Below are 23,396 nucleotides of genomic sequence, written 5' to 3'. Positions count from 1 at the left end.
CGATTCTCGTTGGGAGTGACGAGGATGGATAGGATAAGAAATGAGTATATTAGAGGGACAACGCAGGTAGGACGGTTTGGAGACAAAGTGAGAGAGGCGAGATTGAGATGGTTTGGACATGTGCACAGGAGGGAAGCGGAGTATATCGGGAGAAGGATGCTGAGGATGGAGCCGCCAAGTAGGAGGAGAAGAGGAAGGCCAAAGAAAAGGTCCATGGATGCAGTGATGGCGGACATGCGGGTGGTTGGAGTGTCAATGGAAGATTTGGAGGATAGAGCGAAATGGAGAGGGATGATCCGCTGTGGCGACCCCTAACGGGAGCAGCCGAAAGAAGAAGAAGAAGTTAAAATAGATGACATCACTTTACCAAAGTAATAAAAGAGAGCAAAGTGTGTTTCTGGTGCGCACGACCCTATCTTTGTCGGTTGAGGAACGTCACCAATGTACGAACACAGCAAGGTATACGAGCCATTACCCCACCTCCTCAACCCCCAATCGCAACTGTTGTAAGTGAAGGTGGTGTCCAGGTCGACTCTGGTCCACATCCATAAAGTTGACCACATCTTGGTCCAAAGCACACGAGTCGTTCAAGTACACCTGCACACGAGTTATTTTCTTCCCATGAGTCAGCATCACGAGACGAATGAAAGATTGGATGAAGAGCACGAAGGAAATGATCAGTGCGGTTGATGTGGAGGTGGAGGGAATTCCCAGGAGCGACATGTGATTAGCCACAGTGTAGCTGCTGCATCCTCGTCCCACGTCGTTTGAAGTCTATGTTACTGACATTTTACACTCGTTTGTCCAAATTAATATACACGATGCGCAACTGGCAACACACGCACTTTGAATCCATTTGATGAGTTGCGTGAAAACAATTGCGCAAAGAGGGGCACCGATCAAGGCGGAGTGTAATATTGGGATGTCAGACCCTTATTAGTTCACTTGGTGAGCAGAAAGGGAGAGAATGCAGTGATGTGTGCACGTGAAGAGGGCGAGGCATGCTGCACCTCGATATCATTGCACAAGCATTGAGAATAGTGCATTACCATCAAGAGTTGCACACCATGGTGATGAGGTGCTCGGCAGGAATGGTACACAGAGGGGATGATGACTCACAGTAGGATTGCTGCGCTCTGTCAATCCCACATATCGTAAGTATGCTGCACTATGGGAATCCTGCAAATGGCAGGTATGCTGTCCTGTGTGAATCTTGTATATGGTAGGTATGCTGCACTATGGGAATCCCACATCTGTCAGGTATGTTGCACTTTGGGAATCCTGCAAATGGTAGGTAGGCTGTACTGTGGGAATCCTGCTAATGGCAGGTATGCTTCACGATGAGAATCTTGTATATGGGATCTATGCGGCACTACGGCAATTCCACATATGGCAGGTATGCTGCACTATGGGAATCCTGCAAATGTTAGGTATGCTGCACTATGGGAATCTTGCAAATAGGGGGTGAGCTGCACTGTGGGAATCGTGCAAATGGCAGGTATGCCATACTGTGGAAATCTTGCAAATGGGAGGTAAGCTGTACTGTAGGAATCCTTCAAATGGCAGGTATGCTGTACTGCGGGAATCGTGCAAGTGGCAGGTCTGCTGTACTGTGAGAATCATGCAAATGGCAGGTATTCTGTATTGTGGGAATCCTTCAAATAGCAGGAATGCTGTACTGTGGAAGTAAGAGGAATACGCTTCAAGCGAGTACAGGAATGCTGTATTCTGGGAATGATGCACAGCAGGAATGCTGTATTCTGGGAATGATGCACAGCAGGAACGCTGTATCCTGGGAATGATGCACAGCAAGAACGCTGTATCCTGGGAATGATGCACAGCAGGAATGCTGTATCCTGGGAATGATGCACAGCAGGAATGCTGTATCCTGGGAATGATGCACAGCAGGAACGCTGTATCCTGGGAATGATGCACAGCAGAAATGCTGTATTCCGGGAATGATTAACAGCAGGAATGCTGTATTCTGGGAATGATTAACAGCAGGAACACTGTATTCTGGGAATGATGGACAGCAGGAACGCTGTATTCTGGGAATGATACACAGCAGGAACGCTGTATTCTGGGAATGATGCACAGCAGGAACACTGTATTCTGGGAATGATGCACAGCAGGAACACTGGATTCTAGGACTACTGTACAGCAGGAACATGGGAACGCTGTTGTCTGATGCTGCACTGCACAATTTCTGCACTCCGCAATGGTGCAACCCAGAAATGCTGCACAATATCGACACAGAATTTGCTCTTAATGGTCCTCATACCTACTGCAGAATGCTCACTGGTCGTGCAAACTGACGTACTGCTGCAAGTGCATCAACAGCAAGCAACACGTGTGGACTGGGGATTGGGCTGGGAAAGAATCAGGGACGGAGCGAAGGGCTGGGTTGGGGGATGGTAGGGGGAGGGTGGACCTGCCCGTCACAACCCTTTCGCCATTGCTCTCCATCCTCGAGGAGCAGAGCTGTGCCGAGCAGGTGATCCCATCCTTCCTGAGGAGAATCTATCGAGGGCCAGTTGGACGGAAGGACAGGATAGCAAGCACATCGTTCTGCCTCTCTTGCGGTCTAATCCGTGCAGCAATGTCGTATCAGGGCAAGAAGAACATCCCGCGTATCACGGTGAGCGAGCGCTCGTGGATGGCGGTACCGAGTAGACCGTTCGTACGTGTCTGCTTTGGGTTTTACTTGAGATCTTTTCGCTTCGAGCGAGTGCAGAACAGGACTCGAGCGGGCGTAGCATCAAGTCGCCAGTACGTTTCCTCCACCGGAGCAAATGGCGACTTTGAAGGCCATGAAGGAAGGGACGCTTCGTGTCGAACAGCGGCACCGACAGGGACTCGAGAGTATCACAGCGTGCGGGGCCGGGAACGCGGGGGAAGAGACGTAGGTTTTTGCGCACATCGTGGTGGTGCCATCGTTCGTGCAAAACAAAGGCATCCGTTCATATCCTAACAATAACAATAACCCGATACCTCGTTGGTGTCTTTAGCACAAAGGACCCGTCACGTTGTGCTTGTGTTGCCGATCGAGGCCGTTCCGTGCCTCCGCTGGGAGGGGTCGTGGGTAGACAAAGCGTGCGCCGCTGTCCATGGTGCTGAAAGCGTTGGGTGGGGCGGATCGTCGGCTCGACAAGCAGCTCAGCACGCAGGAATTGTAACCGGGGCTGGTTACTGAAAGCAGACAACGAGCGAACATTATTACTAATATAACTTGTCTCGTTAACGAAATCGTATTGTTAACATAACAATGCAAGAGATGAATGATGGATGGTGGTTGAGCAGCAATACCTTGCGATAATGACCATTTCAGGTTTTTATCGTTTTTTTTTTTTTCAGTTTTCGTTTATGCTTTCACATTTCAAGCAAACACAAGAGATACATCGAACAAGAAAACGATGCAGGAACCCGAAAAAAAAAGCAGGGCTTGTAAGATCTCAGGTCACCATTTCATCATGAAATCCTCGCTCCTCCACTTCGGATGAAAAGCAAAAGAACTGACGGAAACTCAAACGACAATGGAAACAAATAGGGGAAAAGACCGCAGATGGAGGATCTATAAAGGACCAATGGAACGTTGCCAAATTACACACTCAACTGTGTTTGAGGAGGTGCGACACGTACCCGTCGTACGATCTTCTTTTTTTTTTAAGAGGTACACACTTGAACGGTGGATGTTCCGAGGCATAGTTCTCGTCACGCACGTTCGTGCCGCATTCAGTCTGAAGTCACATCAGGGGGTGTGTTCAGTTACCAAATTTCTTGTGGAGACCTCGCCAAGTGGCTTAATCACTCAAGCAAGCACTCCATTCAAAAGCGTTCATAATGAACGGCTGGCTTGGCAAGCGCTAACTCGCTGCTTGGTACCTGAACATACCCCAGGACGTGCATGCTTGGGTGCAGCAAACAATTACACAAACACTCTTATAGCCTTACCGACTGTCTCTCCGAATGAGAGAACGAGACATAGGGTGTTGCATCACAGACAGTGCCGTCCCTCGCTGGATGTTCCTTCCACTAACCTTAACTTGTGGACGTTGACGGTCCGTTCGAAGAGTAGACGAGTTCTCAATAAGAGAGCCTGCAAGGGGCGCTCGCGTGAGCTGCACATGACAGCTGCAGTCGAGCAGAGATGCAACCAGCAGTCACGTGTTGCCTAATACACAAAGCGTGTGAACCAGGTCCAAGTTGCCAAGGGGATCGATCGATCACTGTCGGTATGAAATGCGATGTACAGCAGTTGGTGGGTCGTGGGCAACGTGTCTGATGAAAGTTCCTCTGAACAAATCGCGTTTCTGTCAATCGGAATGTATTGTTTTCCAATTGGATATTTTAGACCCTTTAAGACCCTTCTTATTGTCTCTTAACCCCGCCCTTCCCCATGTCCCACCCAAGAGTGAGCGTTTGCTTATAAAAGGAGCCAGAATAATCAACGATGATCTGTCCTTCTATGCCGACATATACATGGAAGATGGACTCATCAAGTAAGCCGGAATTTTTGTCCTCTGGATTGCATTCAAATAACAATGTCCTTCATCAGCATCATCATGGTGTGCTGGCAATGTTCAATTGATTCTGATTGGTCGAATAGAGAGCTACGTGAGGACAAATTATTTTTCTCTATGAAATTACAGGCAAATTGGAGATAACCTGATCGTGCCCGGAGGTGTGAAGACCATTGATGCACAAGGCCGCATGGTCATCCCAGGTGGAATTGATGTGGACACGCATCTGCAGATGCCCTACATGGGCACTACGGTAGCTGATGATTTCTACCAGGGAACGAAGGGTGCACTGGCTGGTGGAACCACCATGATAAGTAAGAAGGGTCGATCACTTTTACCAACCTTATATAACTCGACGGTGACTGCTCCATTTGTAGGATTGCACTTTTGTTGATCTTTGGCATTAAAGTAAGTTGGTATTTGAAACAATGTGTAAACTAGACGATGGTTGAAGGAAGAAATGTTGTTTCACCATTCACACTTCTCTTACAAGCACACGTGAGAATACTAAAGATATATGATTACAATCGTAGCATCAACTTATCCATTAAAATACAAAACGACGAGTCATCGTTACCATAATCATAGAATGTACAGGATAATGACATCATTGTTGATGACTCAATATTAATTGTAAGAACAAACACCACGAGTTACAAATTCCAAGAATTAAACCCTTTTACCATAGCATTATGGAACGAATCATTTAAAGGAGCATTTCCTCATTACACGCGATGTACCAGCAGAGTACCCACCTTCTGGGTGGGTAGAGTTCGCACATTACTTGATAAACTAGAAGGGCACTCTGTAGAGCGCATACCTCCGCCACATAATGTCTGATCTACGACAACATATCAGACCCAATACATTTTTGAAATATCATGCTGTACAGTACTGTATCGTTTTCGGCCCTGTCTCTCAATATGTGAAGAATCACTTAGTAAATTAAATAATTCTCGTATCCAGATCCGGATTCAGATCTTCACCAAAATCGAATCTATTCTTCCTTTTCACACACCCAACGTATCCACCAAGTTTCATCCGAAATCGTCGACAACTTCTTGAGATATCATATTATACATTAGTTTTGCTCTCTATCTCAATGGTGAAGAACCACTTTAAAAATTCTTGTAGTCGGATCCGGACCCGGATCTTCACCAAAATCTAATCAATTCGTCCGTGTTACACGAACCTGTCCAAAAAATTTCATCCAGATCCGTGCACAACTCTTTGAGATATCCTGCACACAAACAAACAAACAAACAATAGAAAAGGATGAAAACATAACCTCCTTCACCTTTGGTGGTGGAGGTAAAAAGTATAGTTTTTGTGTAAAGGGTTTTCATGGTCTAAAGATCTAAAGGGGTCTATAGGGTTTTAGGCTTCTAAAGGGTCTTATGAGGTTTAGGGGTCTGATGGTTATAAAGGTTCTAATGGGCTCCATTGGGTCTTAGGGGTCCAAGATTTCCAACAGCATATGTAGAGATCTAAGGGGTAAAAAGGAGGTAAATGTCTAACGGCGTATAAAGGGTCTAAAATATCGAAAGGATCTTCAAAGGTCTAAGAGCTCTCAGCAGTCGAAAGTGTCTAGAGCTTCAAAAAGGTATGTTCCAGTAGTACGCAATTAATTGATGTAGTCACAGTGTAACTGATATTAAAACAGTACGTAACAAGAAAAAGAGCAATTAGACATTGCAGACCCTCACCAGGACTTCATAAGAGTGGTGTATTTCGTGTGGCGTTTGTGTACCGGTGTGTTACGTAATTAATACACACATAATTAGAACTATCACTTTATAACTGCTAACAGTGATGACGGGGTACCATGACATCCTGCTTTGATGCAAACCCGCATTAATGAGACACCTGACCCTGGCCCATGATGTTAAAAAAAAAAGATTCATTATTCAATTTAATTTATAATGGGATTAAAATAAATTCAATTGAAATCAAATGGAAGACAAAATAGATACAATCCTGCATTGGAGTCATCAGAAGGAACCCAAACAAGAAAAAAGCAAAGATGAAGGCATCAGGAGGAACCTGGATAGAATTCATATATCAGCTGTGACTCTGCTTCCCTCAAACCCAACCAGGCACAGCCAAGTGAGCCTTATTGAAAAAAACAAGAACCCATATCAAAAAACTTAAACAATTCTGGCTGCCAGACCATGTATCAATGGTGACAATCCACGGTGACACGGTGACAAAGTGTGAACTTTTTGTTCCTTATGGATCGGCGGTTATACATGTAAAGTTTTGCCTCGATTCGTTCAGCCATTTCAGAGAAGAAGATTTTTGAAGGTTTTTAAAAACAAAACAATATGGCTGCCAAATCACGTGACCGATGACAACATCTTTTCTGTGGACGATTTTATCCTTGGATGATCCTCAAAAATTTTCATACTGATCAGATGTAGCATTCTACATATGCAATTCTGATGTCATGAGGACACTTATGATGTCATTAAAAAAAAATCACTCATTTTCCAGGAGGGGTACATGCTTTGTGCCAAGTTTCAATTTATTCCTTGGTGTGGTTTCAGAGATACAGAGGTCCAAAGTTTTTACGTTTTTCCAATATGGCTGCCACACCACATGACCTATGATATCATGATGATGAAAACATTCTACATGAGTAGTCACACCAATGGTGAAAATTTTGTCTTAATTCGACAAGCGGTTGCAAAGAAAAACATGAAAGTTCTGTGCGGACAAACAGACAGACAGACAGACAGACAGACAGACAGACAGACAGACAAACAAACAAACAAACAAACGGATCCAAATGCAATTCCCTCTCCTTTGGCGAGGGTAAGTAGAGAGTTCACAGAACACAATACCTCATACAGTGTTGAAGAATATACTTCAATTTTAATACAAGAGAAAGAGTAATCAGAGATTGCAAACCCGAGCCAGGACTTCTTTTGAGTGGTACATTTTTATAGGTTTTCAGGTAAATCCAATGACTGCCAAACCATGTGACCTATGACATCATATGTATGACTCTTGTTCCTCATGGATAGGTGGTCATACGTGTAGCCTCGATCTTTTTAGCCATTTCAGAGAAGATTTTTGAAGGTTTAAAAAAAAAAAAATATATATATATATATATATATATATATATATATATATATATATATATATATATATATATATATATATATATATATATATATATATATATATATATATATATATATATATATATATATATTGTTACGGCTGTGGAAATTCGCAAACCACCATTCAGGGCCCGGAGGTGAGATATCTCTAAGTACATGTGTGGTTATCCCAAACCCGTTGTATAGAGGGAATTTATGTGATTCATTCGGGCTGCGATCCTTTGAGTTCGGCGTTTTTCTGTTCTATCTTTATTTTGAACCAACCACGTCTCAACCGCCATAACACAACAACCACCTTAACCACCACGCCAGCCATCGTCATCAACTACAAGCATGCTCCAACCCTCAGACAACAACAACAACAATGCCAACAGCCACGACCTTTACCTTCACAGCTCAATCCCGCAGGCATCGCATCACCGCCGTTCCCAGCGGCACCATGGCCATCGGCCACCGCTGAAAACCCTCCATCCTGCTTCACGTAAAAGGTTCGTAGTGGGTGCAAAATGCCCGGTAAATTATCTGAACCGTCGAGGTCGACGATAACACCGCTCGGTTATCCCGATAGTACGGAACGGGCCACCCAAGCGGCTCGTGTCCGGAGTCGACCTGCGGCGAAGTACGATCGCCCGGTTTACCATCTGCGTGGGTACTAAGGTAGGTCGAGTTTGGCGAACAACCCTATCCTATGCGGGTGGCCTATTGGCACGATTGTGGTGAGATCGAAAGGCCCACCCGTGACTGGCTCCGAGCGATAGTTCCCGGAGGGTCACGACTGAATTGTCCGTCCGGTGGGCGACGCGGTCGCGATTCGAGTGACGTGGCCGTTCGCACGCCGGAGGGCGCGAATTCGCAACACTGGTGTCAGGTCGTGGGAAACGAACCCATCCCCCTCCTCGCAACACTGGTGTCCAGGAGTGGGAAACGAACTCTCGGTCTCCAAGCTAAATTCACGGGAATCGGTTCAGGGGTGAGGACTGACCCCCGATTCCCTCCAAATTACGAGCAGCTAAATTTAATCCCTTATGAGAAATAAGATGGCGTCTCAAGGCGAGCGGGTGCTGGGGGTAGAAATGTATATGTGTAGAAATGTAGGATCCATGGCCCGGGTCGGTTCTTTTAATAATTACAACCTCACCACGAACTGTGATCAGTGGGAGCGGCTGGAGCACGAACTTTGCCGGCAAACGGAGTCGCACAATGGCAGCGCGATCGCACCTCAGAGCAGCACGGAGCGGGCTGATATTAACAGCACAACTAACGGCACAGCAAGAGGCGTGAGCTCCCAGTCACTGGTTCAAACCACGTGGTCACGGCATGTGCCATGGCAGGCGTGGCAGGATGACGATGCGAGCATTGGCAGGCTTCAGGCACAATTGAGGGATGTCTTGGAAAAGGTGAAGCATTATGAAGAATATATCGAGGAGGTGCAAAGTGGAGTGGACGAGTCAGAACGGCACGCAGACGAGCTTCAGAAAAATTACGTGTACGGGGGGACACAGCGATTGGACGATTTACTGGAACGAATTCGGTGGCAAAAACATAACTTGGCCAACAGAGTCGACAAACTATGTGGGAAAAAGAATTTGGTAGTGTTCTATACCCGTCAGTTGGAATATTCGAAGAGCAAACTGAACAAAAGAATAGAGGAACAGCAGATTGGTATCTCCCAGGATAGGAAACAATGGGAGGAAGAATGGAAAACCGAGCTCGAAAAGAAACAAAAGGAGCACGACTTGGAAGTAAAACAACTAATGGAAAAATTATTGGAGGAAGCAAGGCGGTTCAAAGAACTGGAGGGGAGAGTGAGGGAAAAAATGTGAACACGATGGGGAGTTGGAACAATTGAAGGAAGAGATAAGAACAGGCAATCAGGAAAGAGAAAGCCTAGAATGGAAGATAAAAAGAGGAGAGAGACAGCTGGAGGAAAGGACGGAGGAATTGCTGGAAAAGTCTGAACAGTTCAAAGAACTGCAGGGAGAATTGAGGGAGGAAGGACAAAGGAAAACAAAGCTCGAAAAGGAAAAACGCAAACAAGATGGGGAATTGGAACTACTGAAGCGAGAGGTAAGGGCAAGCCAGTTTAAAAGAGAAATCCTGGAAGGGGAGATAAGAATGGGAAAGGAATGGCAGAAAAAACTAAAGGAAGACAGTAAAAAAGACGAATTGAGGAGGAAAGCAGTGGAAAGAAGGGATGAAATGAGTGAAGAAGCATGCAAATTGAGGGAGGAATTAGAAAAAAAAAGCTTCTGAGTTACAGAAACACGAAAACAAAGAGACGGAATTTCAAAATGAATTGAGGATGGTGAGAGAAGAAAGAACGACAGCAGAGAATGAAACGTTAAGGAACCACACTGAGCAGATGGAACAATTAGAAGCCAAAGCAAAGTCTGAGTGTGCGGAGATGAGGAAGGAATTGAAAAAGAAAGCTTCTGAATTACAAAACGAGCTGAGGATGTTGAGAGAGGAAAGAACAAGAACGGAGAATGAAACATTCAGGAACCACACTGTACAGATCGAACAGCTGGAAGCTAAGGCCAGATTAAAGAATGAGATGCAAGAAAGAGTAATGATGGAAGAACGAATGAAACAGGAGAAGGAAATCGGCCAATTGAAGGAGACAACGAGATTGGAGAGGGAAGAACGAGAGGAACAAAGGGATAGAAAACGAAAAGAACATGAATTTGAGATTGACCAATTGAAAGAAAAGGCGAGGCTGGAGTGCGAGGAGATAGACAAAGAACAGCGAATGAAACACAAAAGGGAAATTAACCAAATGAAGAAAACCACGAAACTGGAGAAGGAAGGACAGGAGAGGAAACAAGGAAGAGTAATGAGAGAACAGCAAATGAAACACAAAAAGGAGATTAACCAAATGAAGAAAACCACGAAACTGGAGAAGGAAGGACAGGAGAGGAAACAAGGAAGGCAAATGAGAGAACAGCGAATGAAACACAGGAAGGAAATAAGCCAATTGAAAGAAACTATGAGATTGGAAAATGAAGAGCAGGAGAAACTGTGGGGTAGAAAACAAGAACAATGTGAGTTTGAAGTTGAACAACTAAAACGGGGAGCAAGATTGGGGTCAACGGAGATTGAAAAACTCCGAAGGGAGAACGAAGAACTCACGAAGTTCCGAGAGGAGGAACGACTCAGAAGGATCCAGGAAGTCGAGCAATACAATAATGTGGGACGTGTGACATCACCACAAGGAGGAACGTTAGTGGTGCGGGACTTAATTGACATCGCTCGATGGATGAAACGATTGGGGCAAACCCTAATAAAGGAAATAAAAATAGTGGAGACGAGGGAAGTAACAAAGACAAAGAAGGAAATGAAAGTAATGTACAGAGACACGGGAGATAGAGAGTGAATTGGACGGGGTTAGTGACGAACACACACATTGAGGTAGTGGAGGACCATGAGGGGGAGCTGGCGGACTGTTTTGTGACCCGGTGCGAGCGGCTGGATGGCCTCCTGCAGGAACGAGGGGAGGGAGTTTGCCCCCTTGAGGAGGATCACGACCAGGTGAGTTTGGTTGTGCTTTGCGAGGTCGAGGGGAGGAGTGCTGTGGACAGGTGCATGCCGAGCTTGGTTGCTATAGAGGCCACGGAAACCCTTGGGGTGGCACTAATCCCCAGTGTGGTTGTCCCGGTGTGTGTGGTGCAAGGTGTGAGTGCGATCCCGTGTGTGGGTGGTGTGTAGGCGAGTGTGCCAGGATGGGTGCTTCCCAGCATGCCGTGTGGGAGTGAGGAACCGCGGTTGAGTGCCCCCGCGTGTGTGAGTGGTATGGTGTGTGTGAGGGAAACGGCACGAGTGAGTGAGCGGCCGAGTGTGAGGGAGACAGTGTGTGTAAGGTCGCTGCATGTGAGGGAGATGACGGTGGGCATGCGGGAGCATGCAGCCGCGTCTCCCGGTGTGAGTGTGATGCTGTGGAGTGTGAGCATCGTAACACGCAGGTGTGCGTGGGTGGAATGGCGACGGAGATGGCGACAGAGGAACGAAAGCCGGGTAGCGGCTGTAGCTATTTTGAGGACCGCGCCGGGTTCACTCAGCAGCGAGCGCGCGGTCCATGCTGTGCAACGCACGAGGCCGCCACGTGCTCGCTTGCGGGTGTGAAGCCCGGTCCGGAAACACCAGCGGTGGATGTTGCCGATCCTGCGGACGGACAAAGTTTAGGCAGGATTTCGAATTTGGACTGGATGGGTTCTCCATGCGGGCGGGTGTGTTAAGCTCCAACGGGCAGTGCACATGTGTTCGCGTGGGGAACCCCTCGAGACGCGGGGCTTGTGTGTGTTTTTTTTTATGCGCCGGGTGACGTCATGGCTGCGTGTATGGTTGGAATCCGGCAGGAGGGTGAATCCCTGCCGGATGGTACCATCCAAGAGGGACGAGGGAGGGGAACAGCTGCCATGACGTCACGCCAAAGGTGCGCAGATGTGAATTGCCGCACTGGTGTGCGCGAGGGGAAAAAAAAAGCAAGCCTCGCTTTCGGGTGAACAGGATTCCCGGGCATGGAGTGGAAGACCCCTACCCGGGCACAGGATGGAACTAGCTCGGGGGAAGGGTTAGCTTAGCTAGACCGGCTTCATGGGGCTGGGGTAAAGTCCTCATGGGACCCGTGGAATGGATTAGGTAGAGGGTTTTAGTCGAGATTTAGGATGGGAAATGGAATTTTAGGATTTGGAGACAGAGACAGACTTTGGATGTGTAGAGGGGACGTAGTTTAGCTACGTCGTGTTAAATGGAACGTGCTGTAGTTTAAGGGACGACGTGGGAGCACGAGGTAGTTAGGGGAGGTAGTTAGAAGGATGGCAGAGTTCAGCGATGTGTGTGTTGAAGAGTTGTGAGGTGAGTACATGATGAGTGAGAGGCCAGTGGGTCTGTGTGAATGGAGCGAATGCGGAATGCATGGTGCGATGAGTGATTGGGGGGAGGAGTGACTCCTGCCCAAGGGACCCCGGGGTCAGTGTAAAGTGAGTTAGCTGGGTTAGTTAAATTGACAAAATGGAGGTCATTTTGTTGTTGGTGGGAATGTAGGCTCGAAAACCGTTTGGAGGGGTGCAGGAGCCCTGTTGATGGGCTGGGAGCGTGGCTGCGAAAGGTGAGTATCGCTGAGTGGGTACCCCGGGCACCGGGATAGTCGGCCGTGGTAGGCCAAGGGCCCATGGGGGGCCGGGATAGCGTAGTGGGCAAGGGTGCGCCCGCATGATGCGGGGGCCCAGAGCGCCGTTAGCCGCGTGGGCAGTTTTGTGGGCACGGGTGACCCTCGGAAAGGGGCCCGGGAAGCCAGCCTGCCATGTGAGCGTTTCAGGGGAGTCGCCAGGGAGGGCACTCCCCGGTGTTTAGGGAGCTGGTAGGCTCGGAGGCAGTGCAGTGCCCGGGGGTGCCATCGTCGGAGAATCGGCAGAGGGTCGTGCCTGCCAAGGGGAGCGTCCCAGCCATGAGACCGTGTGAGGGCATGGAAAGAAAATTGGGGGGCGAGGCCCGAAATTGTGAGGACACCAACACAGGTGACGGGAATCTGGGTTGATAGAACCAATAGTTTAAGCGAGAGGCGCTTGTTGTAAGCCCCGGGGTAGTTTAACAGTTAAATGGTTAGGGTAGATAGGAAGTGTACCCCTGCGCACCATCCATCCCTTCGCTCTCGTTGTGGGCCGCTGGACCCACTTTAGGTTAGATCGCTGAAGTCTGGGGAGGCCATCCTGAGGCTTGAGTTGTGTCTCGACACAGGACGCTAGCTCTCCCTTGTTCCCCTCCGGGAAGGGAACGAAGGGGTTGGGAGTAGGCTAGGGGACGATAGGTTAGCCGAACAGAGACATAAAGGGGGTTAGGGGACGATTTATAGTGGGGAAGAGTAAAAAGATAAAAAGAAAATAAAACAAAAAAATTAATTGGGGCTAAATTGTTTTTTTACAAATCAAGGGAGTGGGTATGTACAGTGACAGGAAAAGGCAATAGGTTGGAGGGAGACAGGTAGGTAGGTCTGAGCCCGCCTTCCGAGTGGCCAGCACCACCGCACTCCCTCCATCAAAATGCACTACAACTCAAAGGCCGGCCAACTTCATTGGCAGCTGTTGTTTTGCTGCGAGGCCTGTACCGGCCAGATCGTCTGCAGCTGCTGTGCTTCAAGGCCTGTGCCGGCCAGTTCATCTGCCGGCTGTTTTTACTGCAAGGCCTGTGCTGGCCAGTTCGTCTGCCGGCTGTGTTTGACTGCAACGGCCTTGTTCTGCAGGCTGTGGTTGCCTGCTGCCTTTGCCATGCCATGCCCACTGCCCTCATCTACTTTTTGCCCCTGTTCAATTTTGCTTTGACCCCCTTGTTCATTGCCATGTGCGCCAGGATCGTCACAACAGTTTGCAAGCTGCAGGGACTGCCCTGGAGGCAGCCGCATCACGGGACCGCATTGGCGGCCCGTGCAATGTTGTTTGCTGCGTCAGATCGTCGCGCGTACTGCAGGGACTGCCCTGTAGGCAGCCACGCCAGGAGACTGCATTTGCGCAGCCCATGCGCCGTTGTTCGCTGCGCCCATTTTAAAGGGGGAGGCCTAGGACTGCGTGTGAGCAGCCGGCCACGTTCCCTGCCACCTGCATTGCTTGAGCCAGAGACTGCATGCGAGCAGCCTGGCTCCCTGCTAACTGCTTTCTCTTTGCAGAGTCCATTGATCCTGGGCCATGGTTTAGTGTAAAATTTGTAAGTTGAGGTTAAGATGTACTGTACATATGAGTGCGCCCCAGCATGTCTGTCTTAGCGCCGGCAATTTTATTTAAGTCGTCCGTATGAGTGGGTTTGTTTAGTTAGTTACTCAGCCCTCAGGTTATTTATTTTGGGGACACGAATACCATGAATGTCGCACTCAGGGATCCGAAGGTAAAACGTACTCGGGAGAACTACACATGATGGCACACCAAGTGCTGGACTGTCCTAAAGTGCACATGGTAGGTCTGCAGAAGCTGTGCTGCTCTAAATGACATAAATGAAGGCAAAACTTCAAATTATAATTAACAATAATGTGGTATGCTAATCAGTGTGTTTTGAAAGTTTAACAGAGACTTGTAGAATCAAACTTCCAAAAATCTCAGTAGTTTCAAAGAAAAACAATAATATTGTCAATGCACAAATTTAAATTGTCAACAAATTTAACAAATTTCAGAAAATTAATTAAAAATACAAAACTAGAATATCTTGGTTGGATAAGTGTCCACCCCCCTGAGTTAATACTTGGTGGACGCACCTTTTCCAACAATTACAGCTGTGAGTATGTTGGGGTAGGTCTCTACCAACTTTGCACACCTTAATTGGGCAATATTTGCTTATTCTTCAGGACAAAACTGTTCAAGCTCAGTGAAGTTGCGTGGGGAGTGTTGATAGACAGCATTCTTCAAATCGTCCCACAGATTTTCCATTGGATTTAGGTCAGGGCTCAGACTGGGCCACTCAAGGACATTTATCACTTTGTTCCTTAGCCATTCCAGTGTAGCTTTGGCTGTGTGCTTCGGGTCGTTGTCGTGGGGAAAGGTGAACTTCCGTCCCAATTTCAGCTTTCTTGCAGAGGGCAGCAGGTTTTCCTCTCGGATTTTTCTGTATTTCGCTCCATCCATTTTCCCTTCGATCATAACAAGTGCCCCAGTCCCTGCTAATGAGAAAACATCCCCATAACATGATGGTGCCACCACCAAGCTTCAAAGTAGGGTTGGTGTTCTTTCGGTGATGTGCTGTGTTGGGTTTTTGCCAAATGTAACGCTTTGCATTTAGGCCAAAAAGTTCCATCTTAATTTCATCAGACCACAAAATGTTTTGCCACATTGCTTCAGAATCTCTGGAGTGGTTATTTTGCAGGCCTCAAACGGGACTCAAGGTGTGCTTTTTTTGAGTAATGGCCTCCTTCTTGCCACCCTACCGCACAGGCCAGACTTATGGAGTGCTTGGGATATTGGTGTCATATGCACACAGTGACCTGTCTTTGCCATAAAGGCATGTAGCTCTCAAATTTTCCATTGTCCTCTTGGTGGCCTCTCTGATCAATCATCTCCTTGCTTGGTCATCCAGTTGGAGGGATGGCCTGATCAAGGCAGGGTCTTGGTGGTATCATATGCCTTCCACTTCTTAATGATTGTCTTGACTGCACTCCAAGGGATTGTCTTGGCCTTTGAAATATTTTTATACCCATCCACTAATCTATGCCTTTCCATAACATTATCCCAGAAGTCTTTTGATAGCTCCTTGGGGCTCATGGTTGAGTCTTTGCTGTGAAATACACAACACAGCAGAGGAAACCGACAGAAACAGCTGATTTTATTCTGAAATAATCAGAATCACAACAATTTAACAAAGGCGGGGGATACTTAAATCGGTGTGTGATTTTGAAGGTGATTGGTTGCATCTGAGCGAATTAACAATTGCTATTATAAGGGGGTGGACACTTATCCAAGCAATATATTCTAGTTTTGTATTTTAAATTAATTTTCAGAAATTTGTAGAATTTGTTTTTCACTTGGAAGTTGTGGGATACAGTTTGTAAATAAAAGTGGGAAAAGTCTGATTTAATGCAATTCAATTCCAGGCTATAAGGTAACAAAAGGTGAAAATGGGGTGTAGACTTTCTCTTGGAATTGTGTGTGTGTGTGTGTGTGTACATATATATGTATGTATGGATATATGTAAAAAAAAAATGTATGTATATGTATATATGTGCATGAGATGCACATCTTTCTTGATTCTTACGGTGAGCATCGCCACAGATTTTGTCTCGCATGGTAAAACCGCATAATCCGCACAGAATAACCAACCGCCTGCCACCGAGACAATTGCTCCTGCTAATGCAAACCATTCAACCCGAAGGCACGTGATGTGATCGGTGGCAAAATCAAAACATGTGGAGTGTGACGAGCTCTCCGCCGATCCCAATTGGACACCGTGTCCAATGGGGATCGGTGGAGTGCTCATCACACTCCACATGTTTCTATGTGTATGTACAGTGGGGAGAACAAGTATTTGATACACTGCCAATTTTGCAGGTTTTCCCACTTGCAAAGCACGTAGAGGTCTGTAATTTTTATCATAGATACACGTCAACTGTGAAAGACGGAATCGAAAACAAAAATCCTGAAAATCACATTGTATGATTTTTAAATAATTAATTTGCATTTTATTGCATGAAATAAGTATTTGATCACCCACCAACCAGTAAGAATTCCGGCTCTCACAGACCTGTTAGTTTTGTCATTAAGAAGCCCTCCCATTCTCCACTCATTACCTGTATTAACTGCACCTGTTTGAACTCGTTATCTGCATAAAAGACAGCTGTCCACACTCAATCAATCAGACTCCAACCTCTCCACAATGGGCAAGACCAGAGAGCTGTCTAAGGACATCAGGGACAAAATTGTAGACTTGCACAAGGCTGGAATGGGCTACAGGACAATAGGCAAGCAGCTTGGTGAGAAGGCAACAACTGTTGGTGCAATTATTAGAAAATGGAAGAAGTTCAAGATGACAGTCAATCTCCCTCGGTCTGGGGCTCCATGCAAGATCTCACCTCGTGGAGCCTCAATGATCATGAGAAAGGTGAGGGATCAGCCCAGAACTACACGGCAGGACCTGGTCAATGACCTGAAGAGAGCTGGGACCACAGTATCAAAGAAAACCATAAGTAACACACTACGCCGTCATGGATTAAAATCCTGCAGCGCAAGCAAGGTCCCTCTGCTCAAGCCAGCGCATGTCCAGGCCCGTCTGAAGTTTGCCAATGACCATCTGGATGATCCAGAGGAGGAATGGGAGAAGGTCATGTGGTCTGATGAGACCAAAATATAACTTTTTGGTTTAAACTCCACTCGCCGTTTTGGAGGAAGAAGAAGGATGAGTACAACCCAAGAACACCATCCCAACCGTGAAGCATGTAGGTGGAAACATCATTCTTTGGGGATGCTTTTCTGCAAAGGGGACAGGATGACTGCACCATATTGAGGGGAGGATGGATGGGGCCATGTATCACGAGATCTTGGCCAACAACCTCCTTCCCTCAACAAGAGCATTGAAGATGGGGCGTGGCTGGGTCTTCCAGCATGACGACGACCCGAAACACACAGCCAGGGCAACTAAGGAGTGGCTCCGTAAGAAGCATCTCAGGGTCCTGGAGTGGCCGAGCCAGTCTCCAGACCTGAACCCAATAGAAAATCTTTCGAGGGAGCTGAAAGTCTGTGTTGCCCAGCAACAGCCCCGAAACCTGAAGGATCTGGAGAAGATCTGTATGGAGGAATGGGCCAAAATCCCTGCTGCAGTCTGTGCAAACCTGGTTAAGAACTACAGGAAACATCTGATCTCTGTAATTGCAAACAAAGGTTTCTGTACCAAATATTAAGTTTTGTTTTTCTGATGTATCAAATACTTATTTCATGCAATAAAATGTAAATTAATTATTTAAAAATCATACAATGTGATTTTCAGGATTTTTGTTTTAGATTCTGTCTTTCACAGTTGAAGTGTACATATGATAAAAATTACAGACCTCTACGTGCTTTGTAAGTGGGAAAACCTGCAAAATAGGCAGTGTATCAAATACTTGTTCTCCCCACTGTATGTATATATATATATATATATATATATATATATATATATATATATATATATATATATATATATATATATATATATATATATATATATATTACTGTGTAAATAGGTAGATGATATATATATATATATATATATATATATATATATATATATATATATATACTGTGTAAATAGGTAGATGATATATATATATATATATATATATATATATATATATATATATATATAAATAGGTAGATGATATATATATATATATATATATATATATATATATATATATATATATATATATATATATATATATATATATCATCTACCTATGGCTAAGGATCGTAAGAATATATATATATATATATATCATCTACCTATTTACACAGTATGCATATATATATATATATATATATATATATATATATATATATATATATATATATATATATATATATATATATATATATATATATATACATACTGTACATACACATAGAAACATGTGGAGTGTGATGAGCACTCCACCGATCCCCATTGGACACGGTGTCCAATTGGGATCGGCGGAGAGCTCGTCACACTCCACATGTTTTGATTTTGCCACCGATCACATCACGTGCCTTCGGGTTGAATGGTTTGCATTAGCAGGAGCAATTGTCTCGGTGGCAGGCGGTTGGTTATTCTGTGCGGATTATGCGGTTTTACCATGCGAGACAAAATCTGTGGCGATGCTCACCGTAAGAATCAAGAAAGATGTGCATCTCATGCACATATATACATATACATACATTTTTTTTTTACATATATCCATACATACATATATATGTACACACACACACACACACACACACAATTCCAAGAGAAAGTCTACACCCCATTTTCACCTTTTGTTACCTTATAGCCTGGAATTGAATTGCATTAAATCAGACTTTTCCCACTTTTATTTACAAACTGTATCCCACAACTTCCAAGTGAAAAACAAATTCTACAAATTTCTGAAAATTAATTTAAAATACAAAACTAGAATATATTGCTTGGATAAGTGTCCACCCCCTTATAATAGCAATTGTTAATTCGCTCAGATGCAACCAATCACCTTCAAAATCACACACCGATTTAAGTATCCCCCGCCTTTGTTAAATTGTTGTGATTCTGATTATTTCAGAATAAAATCAGCTGTTTCTGTCGGTTTCCTCTGCTGTGTTGTGTATTTCACAGCAAAGACTCAACCATGAGCCCCAAGGAGCTATCAAAAGACTTCTGGGATAATGTTATGGAAAGGCATAGATTAGTGGATGGGTATAAAAATATTTCAAAGGCCAAGACAATCCCTTGGAGTGCAGTCAAGACAATCATTAAGAAGTGGAAGGCATATGATACCACCAAGACCCTGCCTTGATCAGGCCATCCCTCCAACTGGATGACCAAGCAAGGAGATGATTGATCAGAGAGGCCACCAAGAGGACAATGGAAAATTTGAGAGCTACATGCCTTTATGGCAAAGACAGGTCACTGTGTGCATATGACACCAATATCCCAAGCACTCCATAAGTCTGGCCTGTGCGGTAGGGTGGCAAGAAGGAGGCCATTACTCAAAAAAAGCACACCTTGAGTCCCGTTTGAGGCCTGCAAAATAACCACTCCAGAGATTCTGAAGCAATGTGGCAAAACATTTTGTGGTCTGATGAAATTAAGATGGAACTTTTTGGCCTAAATGCAAAGCGTTACATTTGGCAAAAACCCAACACAGCACATCACCGAAAGAACACCAACCCTACTTTGAAGCTTGGTGGTGGCACCATCATGTTATGGGGATGTTTTCTCATTAGCAGGGACTGGGGCACTTGTTATGATCGAAGGGAAAATGGATGGAGCGAAATACAGAAAAATCCGAGAGGAAAACCTGCTGCCCTCTGCAAGAAAGCTGAAATTGGGACGGAAGTTCACCTTTCCCCACGACAACGACCCGAAACACACAGCCAAAGCTACACTGGAATGGCTAAGGAACAAAGTGATAAATGTCCTTGAGTGGCCCAGTCTGAGCCCTGACCTAAATCCAATGGAAAATCTGTGGGACGATTTGAAGAATGCTGTCTATCAACACTCCCCACGCAACTTCACTGAGCTTGAACAGTTTTGTCCTGAAGAATAAGCAAATATTGCCCAATTAAGGTGTGCAAAGTTGGTAGAGACCGACCCCAACATACTCACAGCTGTAATTGTTGGAAAAGGTGCGTCCACCAAGTATTAACTCAGGGGGGTGGACACTTATCCAACCAAGATATTCTAGTTTTGTATTTTTAATTAATTTTCTGAAATTTGTTAAATTTGTTGACAATTTAAATTTGTGCATTGACAATATTATTGTTTTTCTTTGAAACTACTGAGATTTTTGGAAGTTTGATTCTACAAGTCTCTGTTAAACTTTCAAAACACACTGATTAGCATACCACATTATTGTTAATTATAATTTGAAGTTTTGCCTTCATTTATGTCATTTAGAGCAGCACAGCTTCTGCAGACCTACCATGTGCACTTTAGGACAGTCCAGCACTTGGTGTGCCATCATGTGTAGTTCTCCCCGAGTACGTTTTACCTTCGGATCCCTGAGTGCGACATTCATGGTATTCGTGTCCCCAAAATAAATAACCTGAGGGCTGAGTAACTAACTAAACAAACCCACTCATACGGACGACTTAAATAAAATTGCCGGCGCTAAGACAGACATGCTGGGGGCGCACTCATATGTACAGTACATCTTAACCTCAACTTACAAATTTTACACTAAACCATGGCCCAGGATCAATGGACTCTGCAAAGAGAAAGCAGTTAGCAGGGAGCCAGGCTGCTCGCATGCAGTCTCTGGCTCAAGCAATGCAGGTGGCAGGGAACGTGGCCGGCTGCTCACACGCAGTCCTAGGCCTCCCCCTTTAAAATGGGCGCAGCGAACAACGGCGCATGGGCTGCGCAAATGCAGTCTCCTGGCGTGGCTGCCTACAGGGCAGTCCCTGCAGTACGCGCGACGATCTGACGCAGCAAACAACATTGCACGGGCCGCCAATGCGGTCCCGTGATGCGGCTGCCTCCAGGGCAGTCCCTGCAGCTTGCAAACTGTTGTGACGATCCTGGCGCACATGGCAATGAACAAGGGGGTCAAAGCAAAATTGAACAGGGGCAAAAAGTAGATGAGGGCAGTGGGCATGGCATGGCAAAGGCAGCAGGCAACCACAGCCTGCAGAACAAGGCCGTTGCAGTCAAACACAGCCGGCAGACGAACTGGCCAGCACAGGCCTTGCAGTAAAAACAGCCGGCAGATGAACTGGCCGGCACAGGCCTTGAAGCACAGCAGCTGCAGACGATCTGGCCGGTACAGGCCTCGCAGCAAAACAACAGCTGCCAATGAAGTTGGCCGGCCTTTGAGTTGTAGTGCATTTTGATGGAGGGAGTGCGGTGGTGCTGGCCACTCGGAAGGCGGGCTCAGACCTACCTACCTGTCTCCCTCCAACCTATTGCCTTTGCCTGTCACTGTACATACCCACTCCCTTGATTTGTAAAAAAACAATTTAGCCCCAATTAATTTTTTTGTTTTATTTTCTTTTTATCTTTTTACTCTTCCCCACTATAAATCGTCCCCTAACCCCCTTTATGTCTCTGTTCGGCTAACCTATCGTCCCCTAGCCTACTCCCAACCCCTTCGTTCCCTTCCCGGAGGGGAACAAGGGAGAGCTAGCGTCCTGTGTCGAGACACAACTCAAGCCTCAGGATGGCCTCCCCAGACTTCAGCGATCTAACCTAAAGTGGGTCCAGCGGCCCACAACGAGAGCGAAGGGATGGATGGTGCGCAGGGGTACACTTCCTATCTACCCTAACCATTTAACTGTTAAACTACCCCGGGGCTTGCACATCTTGCACATCAGAACATCTGATCTCTGTAATTGCAAACAAAGGTTTCTGTACCAAATATTAAGTTTTGTTTTTCTGATGTATCAAATACTTATTTCATGCAATAAAATGTAAATTAATTATTTAAAAATCATACAATGTGATTTTCAGGATTTTTGTTTTAGATTCTGTCTTTCACAGTTGAAGTGTACATATGATAAAAATTACAGACCTCTACGTGCTTTGCAAGTGGGAAAACCTGCAAAATAGGCAGTGTATCAAATACTTGTTCTCCCCACTGTATGTATATATATATATATATATATGTATATATATATATATATATATATATATATATATATATATATATATATATATATATATATATATATATATATATATGCATACTGTGTAAATAGGTAGATGATATATATATATATATATATATATATATATATATATATATATATATATATATATATATATATATATATATATATATATATGGCTGCAAAAGTAGGTATACAGTAAGGACTGTACTTTAATTCATTACTGTATACATAATTTTGCAGTCCCCTGTATGTATGTATATATATATATATATATATATATATATATATATATATATATATATATATATATATATATATATATATATATATATATATATATATATATATATATATATTAGGGTGGTCCAAAAACAGCAAAAAAAAAAGAAAAATTCAGATGTTGTTTCCACAAGCCTTAATGTATTCCGGTATTATTCATTAACGTGCATAAAAAAATTTAACTTGATCGGAGGTGATTTAGAGGTCGCTCCATATGACGGACTTTTAGTTTCATGAGTTGGTTAAATTAGGATATGGTCAGGTACGATTACGGGTACTTCTGGATGTCGTAGGTAGAAATGGAGTGCATTTTCCAACTCTATGGGGTCAATTTACTCTTAGAAATGACTGCACCGACAATGAATTCACTACCATTTATGACCGAAATATGACCGAAAACAAGATTTATCATTACTGGAGTTGAGTAACTAATCCTACTCATTTCGATATTTTCTAATCTATAATTAATTTGTTGGCCGTCTAAACATTTCTTCGAGTAAATCAAACCCACTGAGTTCGAAAATGCAGTCCATTTTCACCGAGGAAGTTCAGAAGTGTACGGATTCGCATCTCACCATACCCTAATTTTTCAATCAATGGAATTACAAACTATTAGAATATTTCGTCTCATTTACCAAATACCACTATTATCTCTGCCTCAATTGCTGTCTCCACTAACCACCTGAACTTAT

At 44.9% G+C, this 23,396-nt stretch overlaps 1 protein-coding gene across 2 annotated transcripts in view; it reads left to right on the top strand.

The window, feature by feature from the left end:
* The first annotated feature begins 2,416 nt into the window (after window positions 1–2,416).
* The window catches only part of LOC147015205 (dihydropyrimidinase-related protein 2-like), an 80,127-nt gene continuing 59,147 nt past the window's right edge, over window positions 2,417–23,396 (top strand). For both annotated transcript variants that reach the window (XM_085849754.1, XM_085849755.1), the window contains exons 1-3: window positions 2,417–2,638; window positions 4,411–4,499; window positions 4,650–4,834. In XM_085849754.1, the coding sequence (XP_085705880.1) occupies window positions 2,600–2,638; window positions 4,411–4,499; window positions 4,650–4,834 (313 nt within the window). In that variant the 5' untranslated portion in view covers window positions 2,417–2,599. The remainder of the gene's footprint in view (window positions 2,639–4,410; window positions 4,500–4,649; window positions 4,835–23,396) is intronic.

Source organism: Eptatretus burgeri, chromosome 12, assembly GCF_056783735.1.
Source record: "Eptatretus burgeri isolate ZD-2024b chromosome 12, Ebu_testis_v1, whole genome shotgun sequence".
Lineage (NCBI taxonomy): Eukaryota > Metazoa > Chordata > Myxini > Myxiniformes > Myxinidae > Eptatretus > Eptatretus burgeri.
The sequence above is the reverse complement of the archived record's forward strand: the minus strand, read 5'-3'. Positions and strand labels throughout refer to the sequence as shown.